The sequence below is a fragment of the Saccopteryx leptura genome, chromosome 3, assembly GCF_036850995.1.
Source record: "Saccopteryx leptura isolate mSacLep1 chromosome 3, mSacLep1_pri_phased_curated, whole genome shotgun sequence".
Lineage (NCBI taxonomy): Eukaryota > Metazoa > Chordata > Mammalia > Chiroptera > Emballonuridae > Saccopteryx > Saccopteryx leptura.
Window position 1 is genome coordinate 103809917 of NC_089505.1, and position 20042 is coordinate 103829958.

Sequence of the window (20042 nt, forward strand, 5' to 3'; positions counted from 1 at the left end):
TTAAAAACATTTTTTTGCCCTCTTAAAAACATTTTTTTCCCAGCCTGACCTGTGGTGGCACAGTGGATAAAGCGTTGACCTGGAATGCTGAGATCTCCAGTTTGAAACACCAGACTTGCCCTGTCAAGGCACATGTGGGAGTTGATGCTTTGTGTACCTTCCCCCTTCTCTCTCTCTCAATCTCTCTCTCCCCACCTCTGTAAAATGAATAAACAATTAAAAAATTTTTTTCCCATTGACTTGAGAGAGAGAAAGAGAGAGAGAGAGAGAGAAAAGGATCAACTTATTCCACTCAGTTCCATTTAGTTGTGCACTTACTAATGGCTTCCCATATGTGCTGTCTGGGGATCAAACCCGCAACTTTGGTGCACTGAGCCACCTGGCCAGGGCTATGATGATTTCTTTATACTTTCATTCTCAGAGGATAATTTCATATTTTTTTATTTTATTTTTAAAGGAGAGATCTGAAATAAAGTGCCTTGTGGTTTGATGTGCTATTTTTGTGTTCAATGCTGGCTGTTTTTCAGTGGAGTTACCTTGTTTTCAAACCCTCCTTTAGTGAAAGCTCTTTTCTAAGCAAGATCTTCCAGAGTGTTTTAAAATCAAGCCTTCAGGCCTGACTTGTTTGTGGTGGCGCTGTGGATTGAGCATCGACCTGTATTGCTGAGGTCACGTTCAAAACCCCGGGCTTGCCCAGTGAAGGCACATATAAGAAGCAACAATTATGAGTTGATGCTTCCTAATTCTGTCCCCTCTCTCTCCTCTTTTTAAACTCAATCAATAAAATCTTTCAAATCAAGCCTCAAGCCATATCCCATAATACGAAATGAATCAGATTGAAGTTTGTTTTCAAAATTATGTGTTTGTTAACAATTAAATGCTTATCATATGTCAGACACTGTTTTAGGTATTAGAAATACATTAATAAACTAAACAAAAAAGACCTTGCTCTCATAGAGCTTATATTCATGTATATGAGAGAGAGAGATGGGTGAGAACAAACAAGGAAGTAAATGAACACAAATTTTAGATGTGTTATAAAGAAACGGTATATAATAGAGAGTGACTAGGGAGGACAGTTTAGATTGGCAATTAGGGGGACCTCCAAGAAGGTAACATTTGAGTTGAAACTGGAATGATGAGAAGATGACAGCCATGGTATTTCTGGAGAGCAGATTCCAGGAAGCGGGACCAGCTGTGAAAAGTCCCTGAGACAAGAAGGTAGAGGGAACAAGGGGAAGGGGAAGGGAATGAGATTATAGAGGTAGGTAGGGGCTGCATTTAAGTCAACATAGGCCATGGTAAAAAGTTTGGATTTTATACTAGATATGATGAGAACTAGAAAGCCCGGCGGTCATACTAAATGACTGCTGTTCTAGATATTATAAATTGTAATTAAAATGATTTGTGCAAAGGTGTCTGCTAATTCAAACTGAATTACCCAGGGCAGGCGGTGAGGACGCCCCTTTGCTTAGTGCTCCACGGGGTTTCCCCCTTCTACTTGCTTAATTGCTTAAAGTAGAGTGCAATGAAGGAAACCACTGGCAGTACATTTCTTAAGAGCCACCGCTAGCTCAATAAATAAAGGTGATTTAAATAATAAAATGTTGGCCCTGGCCGGTTGGCTCAGTGGTAGAGCGTCGGCCTGGCGTGCAGAAGTCCCGGGTTGATTCCCGGCCAGGGCACACAGAAGCACCCATCTGCTTCTCCACCCCTCCCCTCTCCTTCCTCTCTGTCTCTCTCTTCCCCTCCCACAGCCAAGGCTCCATTAGAGCAAAGATGGCCTGGGCGCTGGGGATGGCTCCTTGGCCTCTGCCCCAGGCACTAGAGTGGCTCTGGTTGTGACAGAGTGACGCCCCAGAGGGGCAGAGCATCACCCCCTGGTGGGCAGAGCATCGCCCCTGGTGGGCGTGCCGGGTGGATCCCGGTCGGGCGCATGCGGGAGTCTGTCTGACTGTCTTTCCCCGTTACCAAAAAATAAAAATAAAAAAAAATAATAATAAAATGTTAATTCACATGTCAAAGATCTCTTTGTACACAACATTTCTTGTGTAGATCTTTCCATCATTTTTAAGCTCGCCTTGCAGAGGACCATCAATTATTTTTAATTTTACGTTCGTTCTTTCACGAACCCTTGAACAGGCAACATAAAGTTGACCGTGTCCAAATGCAGGCTCAGGTAAAAAAATGCCAACACGCGAAAGACGCATTTGCTCTGCGACTGAAGCAAGCCTTGTCTTTCTCTGCTCAGTGGTTTCTTTTTGTCGAGAAAGCCGTTTTTGTGCAGCTTTAGCTCCTTTTCTCTCCTCTTCAGTGCTGTATTTTCTAGGAGGCATTCTTAAAAGAAATTACGTTAAGACATAGTTTTTATGTAAAACAGATGATTGCCAATGCAAACAAATGTTCACCTTCCCCCTGACACGCTCAATTTGCGTTCAGCTGTGGCAACTTCACCCCATTGGCTAGTACAGTTACGCAAGCAACCAATAAGCTATCGGCAACAAACAGACACTTAAGCCGCATATAATAAAGATCATTTGATTTTAAAGAGAGCAGAGATATAATCAGACTTACATTTAAGAAGCCCTCTTTGGTAGCCAGGGGAAAATGGTTTATAAGAGCCTAAGAGTGGAATTAGGGAGCTCCTTTGGATGGCTCTTGCAGTTGTGTGAGAGAAGAATGGCTTTACTTTGGTGGAAGCTGTGGAGTCGGATAGATTCAGACTAATGGACTTGCTAATGGGTTGGAGGGTGGGGTGCAAATTAGATTTTGCTAACAAGATAAAAATACTCGAAATAAATGATGATACAGCTTACCTATGTTCAAGATAAGGTATAAGATCTAATTTCAGGAACAAGACATGGAAATTAAAATTTCATAAAATATCAACACGCTCCCTCCCTACCCTGAGTCATGCCAACCACCTCTGTTGGCCTGCCACCTGCTGCCGTACAAACAATTTTGAGGTCAGTGCTGCACAGAGGCACCCTGCTTCAGAGGATTTCGGAAGCCCCATTCTGTTTTTCTAGCTTTGTGCCCTGCTCCCTGGTGCAGAGCTGTTTCTGCCCAAAGGGACTTTTTCTAATTCAGAGGCCATGGTAGGCTACCACCAGGGACTGGGGCCCTGTAAACTACTTGCTCATCAGTTTCCCTGGGGACATTCTTTCTTTTTTTCTTTATTTAAAGATTTTATTTATTGATTTTACAGAGGTGGCGAGGGCAGGGGGGTCGAGAAGCATCAACTCCTAGCTATTTCACTTATTTGTTCATTGATTGCTTATCATATGTACCTTGACCTGGCAAGCCTAGAGTCTCGAATTGCCGACCTCAAGACTCCAGGTCACTGTGTCACCACAGGCCAAGCTCTGGGGACATTTTCTTTTTCTTTTTTTTTTAACAGAGACAGAGTCAGAGAGAGGGATAGATAGGGATAGACAGACAGGAAGGGAGAGAGATGAGAAGCATCAATCATCAGTTTTTTGTTGTGGCACTATAGTTGTTCATTGATTGCTTTCTCATATGTGCCTTGACCAGGGGCTACAGCAGACCGAGTAACCCCTTGCTCAAGCCAGTGACCTCGGGTCCAAGCTGGTGAGCTTTTTGCTCAAGCCAGATGAGCCCGCACTCAAGCTGGCGACCTTGGGGTCTCGAACCTGGGTCCTCTGCATTCCAGTCTGATGCTCTATTCACTGCGCCAACTCCTGGTCAGGCACTGGGGACATTCTGAAAAAAGATATCCTTATACCATTTTGTGAGCAGTTTATAAGGTATCGAAACTGAAGTATAAATTTTATATTTCATGTTTTGTCTTTCTGCTGAATTTTCCTAAAAGCACCGTGAAGATATTTGTGTCTTTTAAAATTCTTGTGGGGCCTGACCTGTGGTGGTGCAGTGGGATAAAGCGTCGACCTGGAACACTGAGGTTGCCGGTTCGAAACCCTGGGCTTGCCTGGTCAAGGCACATATGGGAGTTGATGCTTCCTGCTCCTCCCCCTTCTCTCTCTTTCTCTCTCACTCCTCTCTCTCTAAAAATCAATAAATAATAAAAAAAAAATCTTTAAAATTCTTGTGGGGCCTGACCTGTGGTGGTGCAGTGGGATAAAGCGTCGACCTGGAACACTGAGGTCACCGGTTCGAAACCCTGGGTTTGCCTGGTCAAGGCACATATGGGAGTTGATGCTTCCTGCTCCTCCTCCCCCCTTCTCTCTCTCTCTCTCTCTGTAAAATGAATAAATCTTTAAAAAAAAATTCTTGTGGGAACTTTGCTCTGGTCTGTGTTTATTAAGGTGAAGAAAAACCAAATAAAAATATACATGAAATTAGCAACTCATATTTATTAAGCAACTCTTATGTGTCTGGCACCATGCTTTAGCTACATTATGTCACTAAATCCAACAGCCCTCTGAAGTAGGTGCTATTATTTCCCATTTTACAGATGAAGAAATTGAGCCCAAGAGAGCTCAAGTAACTTGCCTAAGTTCTCACAGCTTATAAGTGACAGAGCTGGGACTTGGCCCAGAGGTCCTGGCTCTGTATACTCATGTTCTGTGACACCGTGTGTTTTGTTCCCTCTCCTACCTTTGTCTCCTTGTCTTTCAGGTAGATGGGAAATTGCTGTGTTGGCTGTGCACACTTTCTTACAAACGGGTCCTCCAGAAGACCAAAGAGCAGAGGAAGCACTTGAGCAGCTCTTCCCGTGCCAGCCACCAGGAGAAGGAGCAGTACAGTCGACTGAGTAGTGGTAGCCACTATAACAGGTGACCCCCGATGCATAAGCTAGGACTAGCAGTGCTGGTAGTCAGATGTAATGCTCACACAATTAGCTGTAGACCAGTGGTCCCCAACCCCCGGGCCGCAGACCAGTACCGGTCCGTGGGCCATTTGGTACCGGTCCGCAGAGAAAGAATAAATAACTTACATTATTTCCGTTTTACTTATATTTAAGTCTGCCTGATGTTTTATTTTTTAAAATGACCAGATTTCCTCTGTTACATCCGTCTAAGACTCACTCTTGACACTTGTCTCGTAAGTTCAACAATTATATTTAAAAATACCACAGTTTTTACGCCGGTCGCATAATTTTATTTTGTGCATTTATCTGTCCCACCCTAAAGGCCGGTCCGTGAAAATATTTTCTAACATTAAACCGGTCCGTGGCCCAAAAAAGGTTGGGGACCACTGCCGTAGACGATACCATTTTGTATAAATGTTTCTATTTTTTTCTCTCTAGTTACTAATCTATAGGAGGAATCTTCTTTGTCATAATTTCAATTTATGTATTTTTCAAGAACCAGAGAGACTTCCATAAGGTGTTAGAATTTCCTGACTTGGTTTATATTGTGTCTGAAAAGTTTGTGGAACTTACTCCACTTTAACATTTAATGTTCTCCTCATCCTTAGAGTGGGTTATCTCCCTAGAGGATTGACATTTCACTTTCTGAAGGATGTAGCTTTTTTATATATATTTGGCCAGGAGGGCAGTAGGTATTCTAGGTATTCTAGGTTTTTCTTGTTAGTCTTAACGAGTTCTGGCTCTGGATTAACTCCTGGCTTTTCTAGTTTATCTGAACGAGATCTTGGGCAATTTTTTCATCTGTAAGATGAGAGAAGTGGGCCTGACCAGGCGGTGGTGCAGTGGGTAGAGCGTCGGACTGGGACGCGGAGGACTCGGGTTTGAGACCCCGAGGTCACCAGCTTGAGCGCAGGCTCACCGGGTTTGAGCAAGGCTCACCAGCTTGAGCCCAAGGTTGCTGGCTCGAGCAAGGCGTCACTCGATCTGCTATAGCCCCCCAGTCAAGGCACATATGAGAAATCAATCAATGGATAACTACGGAACCGCAACGAAGAATTGATATTTCTCATCTCTCTCCCTTCCTGTCTGTCTGTCCCTATCTGTCCCTCTCTCTGACTCTCTCTGTCTCTGCCACAAAAAAAAAAAAAAAAAAAAAAAAAGATGAGAGAAGTGGTAATATTACCTCATGGAGTTGTTGTGAAGATAAATTAATATAGTTTGTGCATAGTGATTAGTTTTATAACTAGCATGTTGGAATCATTCAATACATTTTAGTTACTCTTGATTATTATTACCATTATGAATTTACTTATTCATCTAGCAAACATTAAGTACTCTCATGGGCCAGGGACTCTACTAGGCATACAGAGATGAATAAAAGAATCATACTGCTCCTCAAGAGTATGCAGTCTTGTAGGGAAGACAGCCCTGTAATCAGATCATTGCAGTATTATTCTATGGAAGCGTGGAAACCTTAAGGTGCAGGAATGAGAGGCAGTTGTAATTATAACTGCCTTAGGAAGTCAGGCAAGGAAAGCTCGAAGAGCTGGTATTGGAGCTGTATCTTAGGGTAAGTTGGAATCTTCAGTTAAAGAATGGGCAGAGGCATCCTAGGCTGAGGGAATAGCATTTGCAAAGACATGGAGTACATGGAACTACCAGGAACTCTGGGGAATTGCAAATCCTTTTTCATTACTGGAGCTTATGGTTGGGAGATGGGAAATGGGAGGACAAGGGATTCTGCAGATCTGGTAAGAAGCATGAACTTGATCATTGGGTCAATAAAAAAATAATTAACCCTGATCATTATGGAGAATGCATTGGCGGAAAAAGAGACCAGGGGCTAGTTAAGCATTTTTTGTAAAGTTCAGGTAAGAGACGTTAATATGAGAACCTCAGTGAGGCAGTGGCACCGAAGATCAAAGAGGCAGATTCAGGAAGATACTTTAGAGGGAGAATTAGGTAATTTGATGAACATATAGATGGGCAGGAGCTGGGTGAGTAAAAGAGAATTCTCCGTTTTCTTACTTGGATGCATAACTAAATTCTTAACTTACAGAAAATATAGGAAGAGAAGAAGAGAAGTACAGTTTGGAAAAGTAGAGTTTAAAGCATCAAAAAGATGTAGCCTAGCCTGTAATGGCACAGTGAATAGAGCATTGACCTGGAATACTGAGGTTATTAGTTTGAAACCCTGGACTTGCCTGGTTAAGGCACATATGACAAGCAATCAGTGAACAACTAAAGTGAAACAACTATAAGTTGATACTTCTCATTCACCACCCCTCTCTCCTCTCTGTAAAATCAATAAATAAAACTTTAAAAGAAAAAAAATGGGCCTGACCTGTGTTGGTGCAGGGGATAAAGCATCAACCTGGAAACGCTGAGGTTGCCAGTTCAAAACCCTGGGCTTGCCTGGTCAAGGCACATATGGGAGTTGGTACTACCTGCTCCTCCCTCCTTCTCTCTTTCCCCTCTCTATAATGAATAAATAAAATCTTCAAAAAAAAACACACAAAAAAAATACTATTTAGTGGGAGCTTAGCCTAGAACTCAAAAGAGGTTTGGACATGGGCCATTGGTTATACTTAAGAGTCACTGGGGCCCTGGCCGGTTGGCTCAGCGGTAGAGCATCAGCCTGGCGTGCGGGGGACCCGGGTTCGATTCCCGGCCAGGGCACATAGGAGAAGCGCCCGTTTGCTTCTCCACCCCACCCCCCTCCTTCCTCTCTCTCTCTTCCCCTCCCGCAGCCAAGGCTCCATTGGAGCAAAGATGGCCCGGGCGCTGGGGATGGCTCCTTGGCCTCTGCCCCTGGCGCTAGAGTGGCTCTGGTCACGGCAGAGCGATGCCCCGGAGGGGCAGAACATCGCCCCCTGGTGGGCAGAGCGTCGCCCCTGGTGGGCATGCCGGGTGGATTCCGGTCAAGCACATGCGGGAGTCTGTCTGGCTGTCTCTCCCCGTTTCCAGCTTCAGAAAAGTACAAAAAAGAAAGAAAAAAAAAAAGTCACTGGGAATAGAGATTATTTTAAAAATACTGATTCCTGTGGCCTCACCTCCCAGAGTTTAACTTAGTAGGATCTAGGATAGAGTCCAGGAATCTGTAGTGTTTTGTAAATATCCCAGATGATTCTGTTTTTTACTTTTTTATTTTTTTTATTTTTATTTTTTTTAAATTTTATTTATTCATTTTAGAGAGGAGAGGGAGAGAGAGAAATGAGAGAGAGAGAGAAGGGGGGGAAGAGCTGGAAGCATCAACTCCCATATGTGCCTCGACCAGGCAAGCCCAGGGCCTCGAACCGGGGACTGCAGCATTTCCAGGTCGATGCCCCATCCACTGCGCCACCACAGGTCAGGCTTACTTTTTTATTTTTTATTCTACAGAGAGAGGAGAGAGTGTATGGCATGGGAGCAAGAAGTGTCAGCTTATAGTTGCTTCACTTGTTGCTTGTTGTATGTGCCTTTTTTTTTTTTTTGTGGCAGAGAGAGGGACAGATAGGGACAGACAGGAAGGGAGAGAGATGAAAAACACCAATTCTTCGTTGCCGTTCCTTAGTTGTTCATTGATTGATTTCTCATATGTGCCTTGACCGGGGGGCTACAGTAGACCAAGTGACCCCTTGCTTGAGCCAGCGATCTTGGGCTCAAGCTGGTGAGCCTTGCTCAAACCAGATGAGCCCACGCTCAAGCTGGTGACCTCAGGGTCTCAAACCTGGGTCCTCCATATCCCAGTCTGACTCTCTATCCACTGCACCACCACCTGTTCAGGCTTGTTGTATGTGCCTTGACCAGGCAAGCCCAGAGTTTCGAATCAGCAACCTCAACATTCCAGGTAGACGCTTTATTTACTGTGCCACCACAGGCCAGTCTCAGATGATTCATTTTATTTATTTATTTATTTATTTATTTATTTATTTATTTATTTATTTATTTTAGAGAGGAGAAAGAAAGGGGGGAGGAGCAGGAAGCATCAACTCCCATATGTGCTTTGACCGGACAAGTGCAGGGTTTCGAACTGGCGACCTCAGCGTCCCAGGTCAATGCTTTATCCACTGTGCCACCACAGGTCAGGCCATGATTCATTTTTTAAAAAACTTGATTGCCTGATCTGTGGTGGCACAGTGGATAAAGCATCAACCTGGACCCCTGAGGTTGCTGGTTCAAAACCCTGAGCTTGCTTGGGAGTTGATGTTTCCTGCTTCCCTCTTCTCTCTCTCTCTATCTTTCTCTCTCCTCTAAAATGAATTTTTTTTAAAACTTTATTGATTGATTTTAGAAAGAGAGAAAGGGAGAGTGAAAGGAAAAAAAATTGACTTGTTGTTCTACTTATTTATACATTCATTGGTTGATTCTTTTTTTTTTTTTTAACAGGGACAGAGAGAGAGTTAGAGAGAGAGGGATAGACAGGGACAGACAGGAACGGGGAGAGATGAGAAGCATCAATCATCCGTTTTTCGTTGCAACATCTTAGTTGTTCATTGATGGCCCTCTCATATGTGCCTTGACCGTGGGCCTTCAGCAGACCAAGTAACCCCCCGCTCGAGCCAGCAACCTTGGGTCCAAGCTGGTGAGCTTTTTTTTTGCTCAAGCCAGATGAGCTTGCACTCAAGCTGGCGACCTCAGGATCTCGAACCTGGGTCCTTCTGCATCCCAGTCCAACGCTCTATCCACTGCGCCACCGCCTGGTCAGGCTCATTGGTTGATTCTTGTATATGCCCTCACCGGGGATCAAACCTGCAACCTTGGTATCAGGATGATGCTCTAACCAACTGAGCTACCCAGCCAGGGCCCCTCAAATGATTCTGATGTAGGTGATGTGTGGGGAACACTATTTCTAGCCACTATGATATTTAGTTATTGATATAATTCAGGTTGGAGGCTGAACAGAATTCTAGAAGCATTCAAGAAGGATGGAATGAATATTGGGGAACCATATATCTGATAAAAGGTTAATATCAAAAATATAAAGAACACATACAACTCAATAGCAAAAAACAAACAAACAAAAAAACCCAATAATTTAAAAATGGGTAAAGGACCCAAATAGACATTTTTCCAAAGAAGATATACAAATAGATATATGAAAAGGTGCTAAATATCACTAATTGTCAGGGAAGTACAAACCAAAACCACAATGAGATATCATTTCATATCTATTAGGATGGTAATTATCAAAAACATAAGAGAGGCCTTGACCTGATATCTCTGTTGGAGTGTTGTCCCTACATGCCAAGGTTGTGGGTTTCGTCTCCAGTAAGGCTATGTACAAGGATCAACCAATGAATGCATAAATAAGTGGAATAGCAGATCAATGTTTCTCTCTCTCTCTCCTTTTCCCTCTCCTTTCTCTCCCTCTCTTTAAATTTCTTTTTTTTTAAATTAAGAAAAATACAAGAGATAACAAATACTGGCCTGGTTGTAGAGAAAAGGGAACCTTTATTCACAGTCAGTGGGAATGTAAATTGGTACAGCCATTGTGGAAAACAGTATGGTGATTTCTCAAAAAATTAAAAATATAGCTACCATATAATTCAGCAAACGTTTCTGGGTATGTATCCAAAGGAAATGAAATCAGTGTCTCAAAGAGATAGCTCTATCTCCACATTCATTGCAGCATTATACTCAATAGCCAAGACATGCATACAACTTGAATGTTCTTCAACAGATGAATGGATAAAGAAAATGTGGTATATATACACTATGGAATATTATTCAGCCATTAAAAGGAAGCAAATCCTGCCATTTGTGACAGCGTGGATGAACCTGGAAGGCATCGTGCTAAGTGAAAAAAGAGAAAGACAAATACTTGTGGTATCCCTTTTATGTGGAATCTTTTTTAAAAATGGATTTCATAGGAACAGAATAGAGTGGTGTTTGTGAGGGGCTGGAGAAGGGGGACATGAGGAGATGTAGGTCAAAGAGTACAAACTTTCAGTTATAAGAATAACTTCTGAACAGAAGAGTGACTATAATTAATACATTAATTTCAAGTATTATATACTTAAATGTTGCTGAGAGTAGATCTTAAGAATTTTCACCATAAAAAAGAAAGAGTTAACTATGTGATGTTATGGGTATGTTAATTATCTTGATCTTGATAATTATTCCATACTGTGTATGTATGACAAAACAGCACATTGTACATTTTACATATATGCAATTATATTTGTAAATTATTCCTCAATAAAGTTGAGGAGATAAAAGAATGGTGTGATCAGTGGTATCAAATCTTGAAAAGTGGTTAAGTAAGAAAGGGTCTGAAGCATCCTTTGAGCTTAGCATTTAGACATCCTTTAAAACAAAAAGTTTGCAGACTAATTTTAGATGATGAACTTGTAAAGCTAAAACTGATTTTTAACATTATTATGGACTCATGTACCAGTAGATTAACAGAGACATAGTGAAGAAAAACTGGACTAGGAGTTCAAATATGTCAACCTGGTGCCTAGTCCCCACTTTGCTATTTACTTGCTGTTTATCCTTGGTGATGAGTCTCAGTTCTCCAAAGGGAAAATAATATCTTGTATCTACCTCACAGATTTATAAGATGTTTGTGAAACATTGAATGTAAAAGTACTTTTTAAACTCTAAGATAGATTATACTTCTTATTGAAGTTTTATTGATTGTTCTCATAAGAATATTAATAAGGCAGGTAATATTTAATTAAGGCTAAGAATTTTGGGGGACTATGGAAATAATCCACCCATACATTGAGGGCCTGTACAATCAACACTTCAGTAGAATTTAATAATCAAGAATAAGTAAAAAAAAAAAAAGAATAAGTAGCTCATTTATAGAAGATCTGTGATATTACATTGGTCTCATTTGGCACTTTCATTGTAATGTTTTATTAATTTTTTATTTCTAATGTGTGTCTCTCTATTTTTTACCATTAAAAGCCAGAAAACACTTTCTACGTCTTCAATTCAAAATGAAATCCCAAAGAAAAAGTCCAAGTTTGAGTCAATCACAACCAATGGAGACAGGTGAGCCAATTGGAGTGTGTGTGCATGCTTCTGTTTGAAATGCATACACATTTCCTGAAACAGGAATACATTTTAGATTATGCCTTGGAGATAGTATATGGTTGTCAGTAAAACCTCTTAGGGTCACTGTGCCAACCACTTGATAATCTTAGAAATAAGCACTACTTACTGATACTTGATTATAAACCTAATCTTGTCATTAAAAGACAGGAACATATAACTGGATTTAACAGAAATCAAATTCTGCAGTCCACATATAACTCCACCCCCCTAATTCTGTAAGTCAAAAGCTGGATGCTTTTCATCATGATCTGTGGCTGTAGCCTGCCCCAGGCAAGGCAGGAGTCAGTGTCAAGAGGCAGAGAAGAAACAAGTTGGGCCTGACCTGTGGTGGCGCAGTGGATAAAGCATTGGCCTGGGACGCCCAGGTTGCTGGTTCAAAACTCCAGGCTTGCCCTGGCCGTTTGGCTCAGTGGTAGAGCATCGGCCTGGTGTGCAGAAGTCCCGAGTTCGATTCCCGGCCAGGGCACACAGGAGAAGCGCCCATCTGCTTCTCCACCCCTCCCCTTCTCCTTCCTCTCTGTCTCTCTCTTTTCCTCCCGCAGCTGAGGCTCCATTGAAGCAAAGATGGCCCGGGCGCTGGGGATGGCTCCTTGGCCTCTGCCCCAGGTGCTAGAGTGGCTCTGGTCACAACAGAGTGACGCCCCGGAGGGGCAGAGCATCGCCCCTTGGTGGGCAGAGTTTCGCCCCCTGGTGGGCGTGCCGGGTGGATCCCGGTTGGGCGCATGCGGGAGTCTGTCTGACTGTCTCTCCCCGTTTCCAGCTTCCGAAAAATACAAAAAAACACAAAAAACAAACAAACAAAAAAACTCCAGGCTTGCCTCATCAAGGCACATATGGGAGTTGATGCTTCCTGCTCCTCCCTTCGCTCTCTCTTTCTATCTCTCCCTTCTCTCTAAAAATAAAAAAATATTTTAAAAAAAGAAAGAAAAGAAACAAGTTGGAGTTAAGGCAGTGTCTAAGGGATGATCTGTGTGCTTTCTTAGCCTGCAGAAAGTCAGCCCAATGCAGACACTAGATCAGGAGAGAATAAGATGCATTTAAATATCTTTGTTTTATTTTAAGCCTGTCTAAATGTATATTTTTATTCCTTTCATCTCTCCTTCTCAACAATGCTTCCTCTTACGAACTGCATTGTCCTAATACCTGTAGCGCCCCATCTGTGTTGGTACGGTGGACTGCTTCCCAGTAGTCTTGGAGTCAACGATTTTTGCTTCTCCAGGCCCAGCATCCTGAAGTGAGACCACCTGACACACTTTCCCTGAAATTCTTGGAAGCATTTCTATTCTGAAGACTCCTCCCAATTTCAGTTCTCCCAGCCAGTGGTAGATTTGGGAGCAGACCCGCATATGGGTTTACTAGGGCTAAATTTTGTTTATTTAAAGGAGTATAAAGTATCTGTGAAGTTTATTCTTTCTCACTGCCTTCTTTATTAACTTGATTTCATACTCTGCAAGGTGTTGTTTTTTCTTTTTTTTTTTTTTTTTTGTATTTTTCTGAAGTTGGAAATGGGGAGGCAGTCAGACAGACTCCCGCATGCGCCCGACCAGGATCCACCCAGCATGCCCACCAGGGGGTGATGCTCTGCCCATCTGGGGCGTTGCGCTGTTGCAACCAGAGTCATTCTAGCACCTGAGGCAGAGGCCATAGAGCCATCCCCAGTGTCCCGGCCAACTTTGCTCCAGTGGAGCCTTGGCTGCGGGAGGGGAAGAGAGAGACAGAGAGGAAGTAGAGGGGGAGGGGTGGAGAAGCAGATGGGTACTTCTCTTGTGTGCCCTGGCCGGGAATTGAACCTGGGACTCCTGCATGCCAGGCTGATGCTCTACCACTGAGCCAACCGGCCAGGGCCTGTTTTTTCTTTTATTTAAGATTTTATTTATTGATTTTATGGGGTGGATGAGAAATATTGACTCATAGTTGCTTTACTTTAGTTGTTAATTGCCTGCTGATTGTATGTGCCTTGATCAGATAAGGCCAGGATTTCAAACTGGTGACCTCAGCATCCCAGGTTGACTCTCTCCACTGCACCACCACAGGCCAGTACTGCAAGGTGTCTTTTTTTTTTTTTTTTTACAGAGACAGAGAGTCAGAGAGAGGGACAGACATGAACAGAGAGAGATGAGAAGCATCAATCATCAGTTTTTTGTTGCGACACCTTAATTGTTCATTGATTGCTTTCTCATATGTGCCTTGACCGTGGGGCTGCAGCAGACCGAGTAGCTCCTTGCTTGAGCCAACGACCTTGGGTCCAAGCTGGTGAGCTTTGCTCAAACCAGATGAGCCCGCGCTCAAGCTGGTGACCTCGGGGTCTCAAACCTGGGTCCTCTGCATCCCAGTCCAGTGCTCTATCTACTGCGCCACTGCCTGGTCAGGCTACAAGGTGTCTTTTTAACAACTAGCTCCATTGACTTTGTTTGTTTTGTTTTGTTTTTTGTTTTTTTCATTTTTCCAAAGCTGGAAACGAGGAGGCAGTCAGACAGACTCCCTGCATGCGCCCGACAGGGATCCACCCGGCATGCCCACCAGGGGGCGATGTTCTGCCCCTCTGGGGCATTGCTCTGCTGTATTCAGAGCCATTCTAGCGCCTGAGGCAGAGGCCACAGAGCCATCCCCAGCGCCCGGGGCAACTTTGCTCCAATGGAGCCTCGGCTGCAGGAGGGGAAGAGAGAGACAGAGAGGAAGGAGAGGGGGAGGGGTGGAGAAGCCAGTGGGCGCTTCTCCTGTGTCCCCTGGCTGGGAATCGAACCCAGGACTCCTGCATGCCAGGCCGACGCTCTACCGCTGAGCCAACCGGCCAGGGCCCTTAGCACCATTGATTTTAAACTTCTTTAATTAAACCTTCTGAAATGCTCAACTTAGATATTCAGATTATGTGGGGAGGGGCACCGTAAAACCCTTTATTCTCTGAGCAATTAACTGGTCTGACCATTCTGAAGACAGTAGTTGTGACACAGAATGTCCCATCACCTCTGCCAGGTACATGACCCTGCAAAAGCTACTTCAAAGAGGGATCCTTTCTGAATGTCCTGCTTTATCAATGCCTAAAGCCAAGACCCACATGCTTTGGAGTCATCATTTTCTTTTTTTTTTTTTTTTCATCATTTTCTTTTTTTTTTCATTATGACCCAGGTTGTATTTGAGTGACCTGGAAAGAGCTCATTTATATATATATATATATATTTTTTTAATTTTTTAAATTTTTTTAGCTCGATTGAGACAGACAGACAGGGACAGACAGGAAGGGAGAGAGATGAGAAGCATCAATTTGTAGTTGTACCACTTTATTATTTAATTTTTTTTTATTCATTTTAGAAAGGAGAGGGGGGGGGGGGGAGAGAGACAGAAGAGAGAGAAGGGGGGAGGAGCAGGAAGCATGAACTCCCATATGTGCCTTGACCAGGCAAGCCCAGGGTTTCGAACCGGTGACCTCAGCATTTCCAGGTCGACGCTGTATCCACTGTGCCACCACAGGTCAGGCCACTTTATTTATTATTGATTGCTTTCTCATATGTGCCTTGACCAGGGGGCTCCAGCTGAGCCATTGACCCCTTGCTCAAGCCAGCGACCTTATGCTTTAAGCCAGTGATTATGGGGTCATGTCTATGATCTCAAGCTCAAGCTGGTGACCCTGCATTCAAGCTGGTGAGCCCATGCTCAAGCCAGATGAGCTCGTGCTCAAGTCGGCGACCTTGAGGTTTTGAACATGAGACCTCAGTGTCCCAGGTTTACGCTTCATCAACTGCGCTGCTAACTGGTCAGGCTTATTCATGTTCTTTAGTTTAACCAGTTCTAAAAGTTTACCGTGTGTGTGTGTGTGTGTGTGTGTGTGTGTGTGTGTGTGTGTGTGTGTGAGAGTGTGACAGAGACAGAGAGAGGGACAGACAGACAGGAAGGGACAGAGATGAGAAGCATCAATTCTTCGTTGCAGCTCTTTAGTTGTCCATTTATTGCTTTCTCATATGTGCTTTGACCAGGGGGCTACAGCAGAATGAGTGACCCCTTGCTCAAGCCAGCAACCTTGGGCTTCAAGCCAGTGACCTTTGGGCGTAAGCCAGTGACCATGGGGTCATGTCTGTGATCCCATGTTCAAGCCAGCCATCCCGTGCTCAAGCTGGTGAGCCTGTGCTCAAGCCGGATGAGCTCATGCTCAAGCTGGCAACCTTGGGATTTTGAACCTGGGTCCTCTGTGTTTCAGTCCGACACTCTATTCACTGCGCCACTGCCTGGTCAGAAAAGTTTACCTTCTTTTAGCTTATTTTGTTTTTTAGATACTGTCACTCAGTGTTCTGTCCAGTGCTATGGATACACCAAGTGAAAAACTTAAGATTTCTGTTCATAATGTTTTCTTGCATCTGGTTACCAGCAGTGATTGTTTCCCTCAAATAGGATGCTAACCCTTAAAATTTAGGTATACAGTCTTTCAAAATGTCCTTTGGAAATGACTGTTTTTATTCAGTGAGTAGACAGGAGGCAGAAGCAGACTCCCACATGTGCCCCAATCGGGACCCACCCTGCAAGCCCAGTAGGGGGAGATGTTCTGCCCATCTGGGCCACTGCTCTATTGCTCAGCAACCAAGTTCTTCTTAGTACCTGAGGTGAAGGCCATGGAGCCATCCTCAATGCCCGGGATCAACTCACTCCAATCGAGCCATGGCTGTAGGAGGGGAAGAGAGAGAGACAGACAGGAGAGAGGGGGGTGGGGTGAAGTAGATGGTTGTCATAACTGGGAATAAAACCCGGGACATCCACATACCGGAACAACGCTCTACCACTGAACCAACTGGCCAGGGCCCGGAAATGATCTTAAAAGATCATTTTTTTTCTTAAAATGTACATGCTAATTTGAAATTTTAATTTATCCTAATATAGTAACTTGAAAATTTGAAAAATTTTTCTGCCATGATAAAATTTTCATACATATATGAGTTCCATTTGAATGTCCTGCATTAGCAGTCTAACAATTTATTCCACTTGTTTGCACATCTTTCTTTTAAAAGTTCATAGCACAAGGTAACTTACATTTTTCCTTTTATTATTTGTTCTTTTTCTTGCTTTTCCTTCACTTTGTTCTTTTACTTTTTTATTGAATTTATTGGGGTTACATTGGTTAATAAAATTATATAGGTTTTTCAGGTGTACAGTTCTATAATATATCGCCTATATATTATATTGTGTGTTCACTACCCACTATTCTTCCACTTTGAAAACATCCTGACCATCCTTTATTTATTTTTGGACAGTTATTTTTAATGTCATACAAACCAAAACTTTAAAAAAAAATTTTTTTTATTGATTTGAGAGAGATGGAGACAGAGGAAGGGAGAAACAGAGAGAGAAAGAGAGAGAGAGAGAGAGAAACATAGGGTTTGTTCTTTCACTTAAGCATTCATTGGTTGATTCTTGTATGTGCCCTGACCAGGGATTGAACCTGCATTCTTGGGAGATCGAGATGATGCTCTAGTCTAAGCAACTGAACTACTTGGTCAGAGTACCCAAATTTTTTTACTGACTTTAATTCTGTACCAAATGTTACCAGTCTCATTTCTAAACTATTTATTCTTATAGGTACTTCTCTTTTTTTTCCCATTGATTTGAGAAAGGGGAAGAGAGAGAAGCATTAATTTGTCATTTCACTTAGTTCTATTTAGTTGTATATTCACTAACTGCTTCTCTTCTTTTTTATGTGTGACAGAGACAGAGAGAGGGACAGACAAGGACAAACAGGAAGGGAGAGAGATGAGAAGCATCAGTTCTTCGTCTGGCTCCTTAGTTGTTCATTGACTGCTTTCTCATATATGCCTTGATGGGGCAGGGAGGGGTAGCGGAGGGCTCCAGCTAAGCAAGTGACCCCTTGTTCAAGCCAGCAACCTTGGGCTTCAAGCCAGTGACCTTTGGGCTCAAGCCAGCAACCATGGGGTCATGTCTATGATCCCACGCTCAAACCAGCGACCCAGTGCTCAAGCTGGTGAGCCTGCACTCAAGCCAGATGAGCCCACGCTCAAGTCCGTGACCTTGGGGTTTCGAACCTGGGTTCTCTGCTTCCCAGTCTGACACTCATTCCACTGCACCACCACCTGGCCAGGTTGAATGCTTCTCATATATGTCCTGACTTGGGGGTCAAAACTGTGACCTCTGGTGCACAGGGTTGATGCTTTATCCACTGAGTCACCTGGCCAAGCTGGCCTGCCTTTTTTTTTTTATTTTTTTTTTATTTATTCATTTTAGAAAGGAGAGAGAGAGAGAGGAGAGAGACAGAGAGAGAAAGGGGAAGAGCAGGAAGCATCAACTTCCATATGTGCCTTGACCAGGCAAGCTAGGGTTTCGAACCGGCGACCTCAGCATTTCCAGGTCGACGCTTTATCCACTGCGCCACCACAGGTCAGGCTGGCCTGCCTTTTTATTGAATTGCAATCTACTTTTCTGGTCCCACTCTTTTTTCTTTTTTTTTTTTAGACAGAGCCAGAGACACAGGAAGGGAGAGAGATGAGAAGCATCAACTTGTAGTTGTGTCACTTCAGTTTTTCATTGATTGTTTCTCATACGTGCCTTGACTGGGGGGCTCGAGCCAAGCCAGTGACCTCGGGATCATATCAATGATCCTTGCTGAAGCTGGTGAGCCTGCACTCAAACTGGATGAGCCTGTGCTCAAGCCGGCAACCTTGGGGTTTTGCACCTGGAACCTCAGCATGCCAGGTCGACACTATCCGCCTCCTGGCACCACTGTTAAAATATCCATATACAGCAAGAAAAATAAAAATAAGGATATCCATATACTTTTAAATTTATGTTCCAATTTTTTTATTTTTATCTTGTGCCATCTGCATTTGCTCTGTAATTGTTTCCATTGACCTTTCTATACTACTACATTCTCCTCTCATTTAATTTTTAAATATTAAGGCATATTTAAGTTTTTTTTTGTTTTTTTTTTTAATTTTTTTATTTATTTACTAATTTTTAGAGAGGAGAGAGAGAGGGAGCGAGAGAGAGAGAAGGGGGGAGGAGCTGGAAGCATCAACTCCCATATGTGCCTTGACCAGGCAAGCCCAGGGTTTCGAACCGGCGACCTCAGCATTTCCAGGTCGACGCTTTATCCACTGCGCCACCACAGGTCGGGCTATTTAAGTATTTTTTCTTCTTTTTTTTTTTTTTTTTTTTGTTTTGTTTTGTTTTGTTTTGTTTTCTTCTTCTTTATTCATTAGCCTTCCATGTCACACAGAGAAAAATTAATTACTTTAGGGTTTTTTTGTTGTTGTTGTTTTTTTAATTTATTTTTTACAGAGACAGTGAGTCAGAGAGAGGGATAGTCAGGGACAGACAGACAGGACCGGAGAGAGATGAGAAGCATCAATCATTAGTTTTTCGTTGCGCGTTGCAACACCTTAGTTGTTCATTGATTGCTTTCTCATATGTGCCTTGACCGCGGGCCTTCAGCAGACCAAGTAACCCCTTGCTGGGGCCAGTGACCTTGGGTTCAAGCTGGTGGGCTTTTGCTCAAACCAGATGAGCCCACGCTCAAGCTGGGGACCTCGGGATCTCGAACCTGGGTCTTTCGCATCCCAGTCCGACACTCTATCCACTGCGCCACCACCTGGTCAGGCTACTATAGGGTTTTTTAAAAATAAAACCATTTCTCTAGCCCAGTGGTTCTCAACCTGTGGGTCGCGACCCCAGCGGGGGTTGAACGACCAAAACACAGGGGTCACCTAAATCCATCGGAAATACATATTTTATTTAAAAATGTATTGTATAATAAATATGTATTTTCTGATGGCTTTAGGCGACCCCTGTGTTTTGGTCGTTCTACCCCCACCGGGGTCGCGACCCACAGGTTGAGAACCGCTGCTCTAATGATTTTATACTTATAAAATGCCTTGTTCTTTTTTCTTTTTTTCAGTACCTTGCAAACTTCACAGCCTCCCTATTATATTTTCTAGTCTGTTGAAATTGTAACAAAAACCTTTCTTTTATAAAAAAAGAAGTTTTATTTATTGATTGATTTTAGAGAGAGAGGGAGGGAGGGAGAGAGAGAAACATCAATTGTTGTTTCACTTATTTATGATTTTTTTTTTTTTTTTTTTTTTGTATTTTTCTGAAGCTGGAAACGGGGAGAGACAGTCAGACAGACTCCCGCATGCGCCAGACCGGGATCCACCCGGCACGCCCACCAGGGGCGATGATCTGCCCACCAGGGGACGATGCTCTGCCC

The 20042-nt window shown here is 43.2% G+C and overlaps 1 protein-coding gene across 2 annotated transcripts in view; it reads left to right on the forward strand.

Annotated features, from left to right (window-relative positions):
* FAM76A (family with sequence similarity 76 member A) overlaps positions 1 to 20042 on the forward strand; it is a 39358-nt gene that overhangs the window by 10002 nt on the left and 9314 nt on the right. Inside the window, exons 5-6 of one of the 2 annotated variants that reach the window (XM_066375541.1) lie at positions 4600 to 4757; positions 11690 to 11776. In XM_066375541.1, the coding sequence (XP_066231638.1) occupies positions 4600 to 4757; positions 11690 to 11776 (245 nt within the window). The remainder of the gene's footprint in view (positions 1 to 4599; positions 4758 to 11689; positions 11777 to 20042) is intronic. The other variant, XM_066375542.1, reaches the window with a different exon arrangement.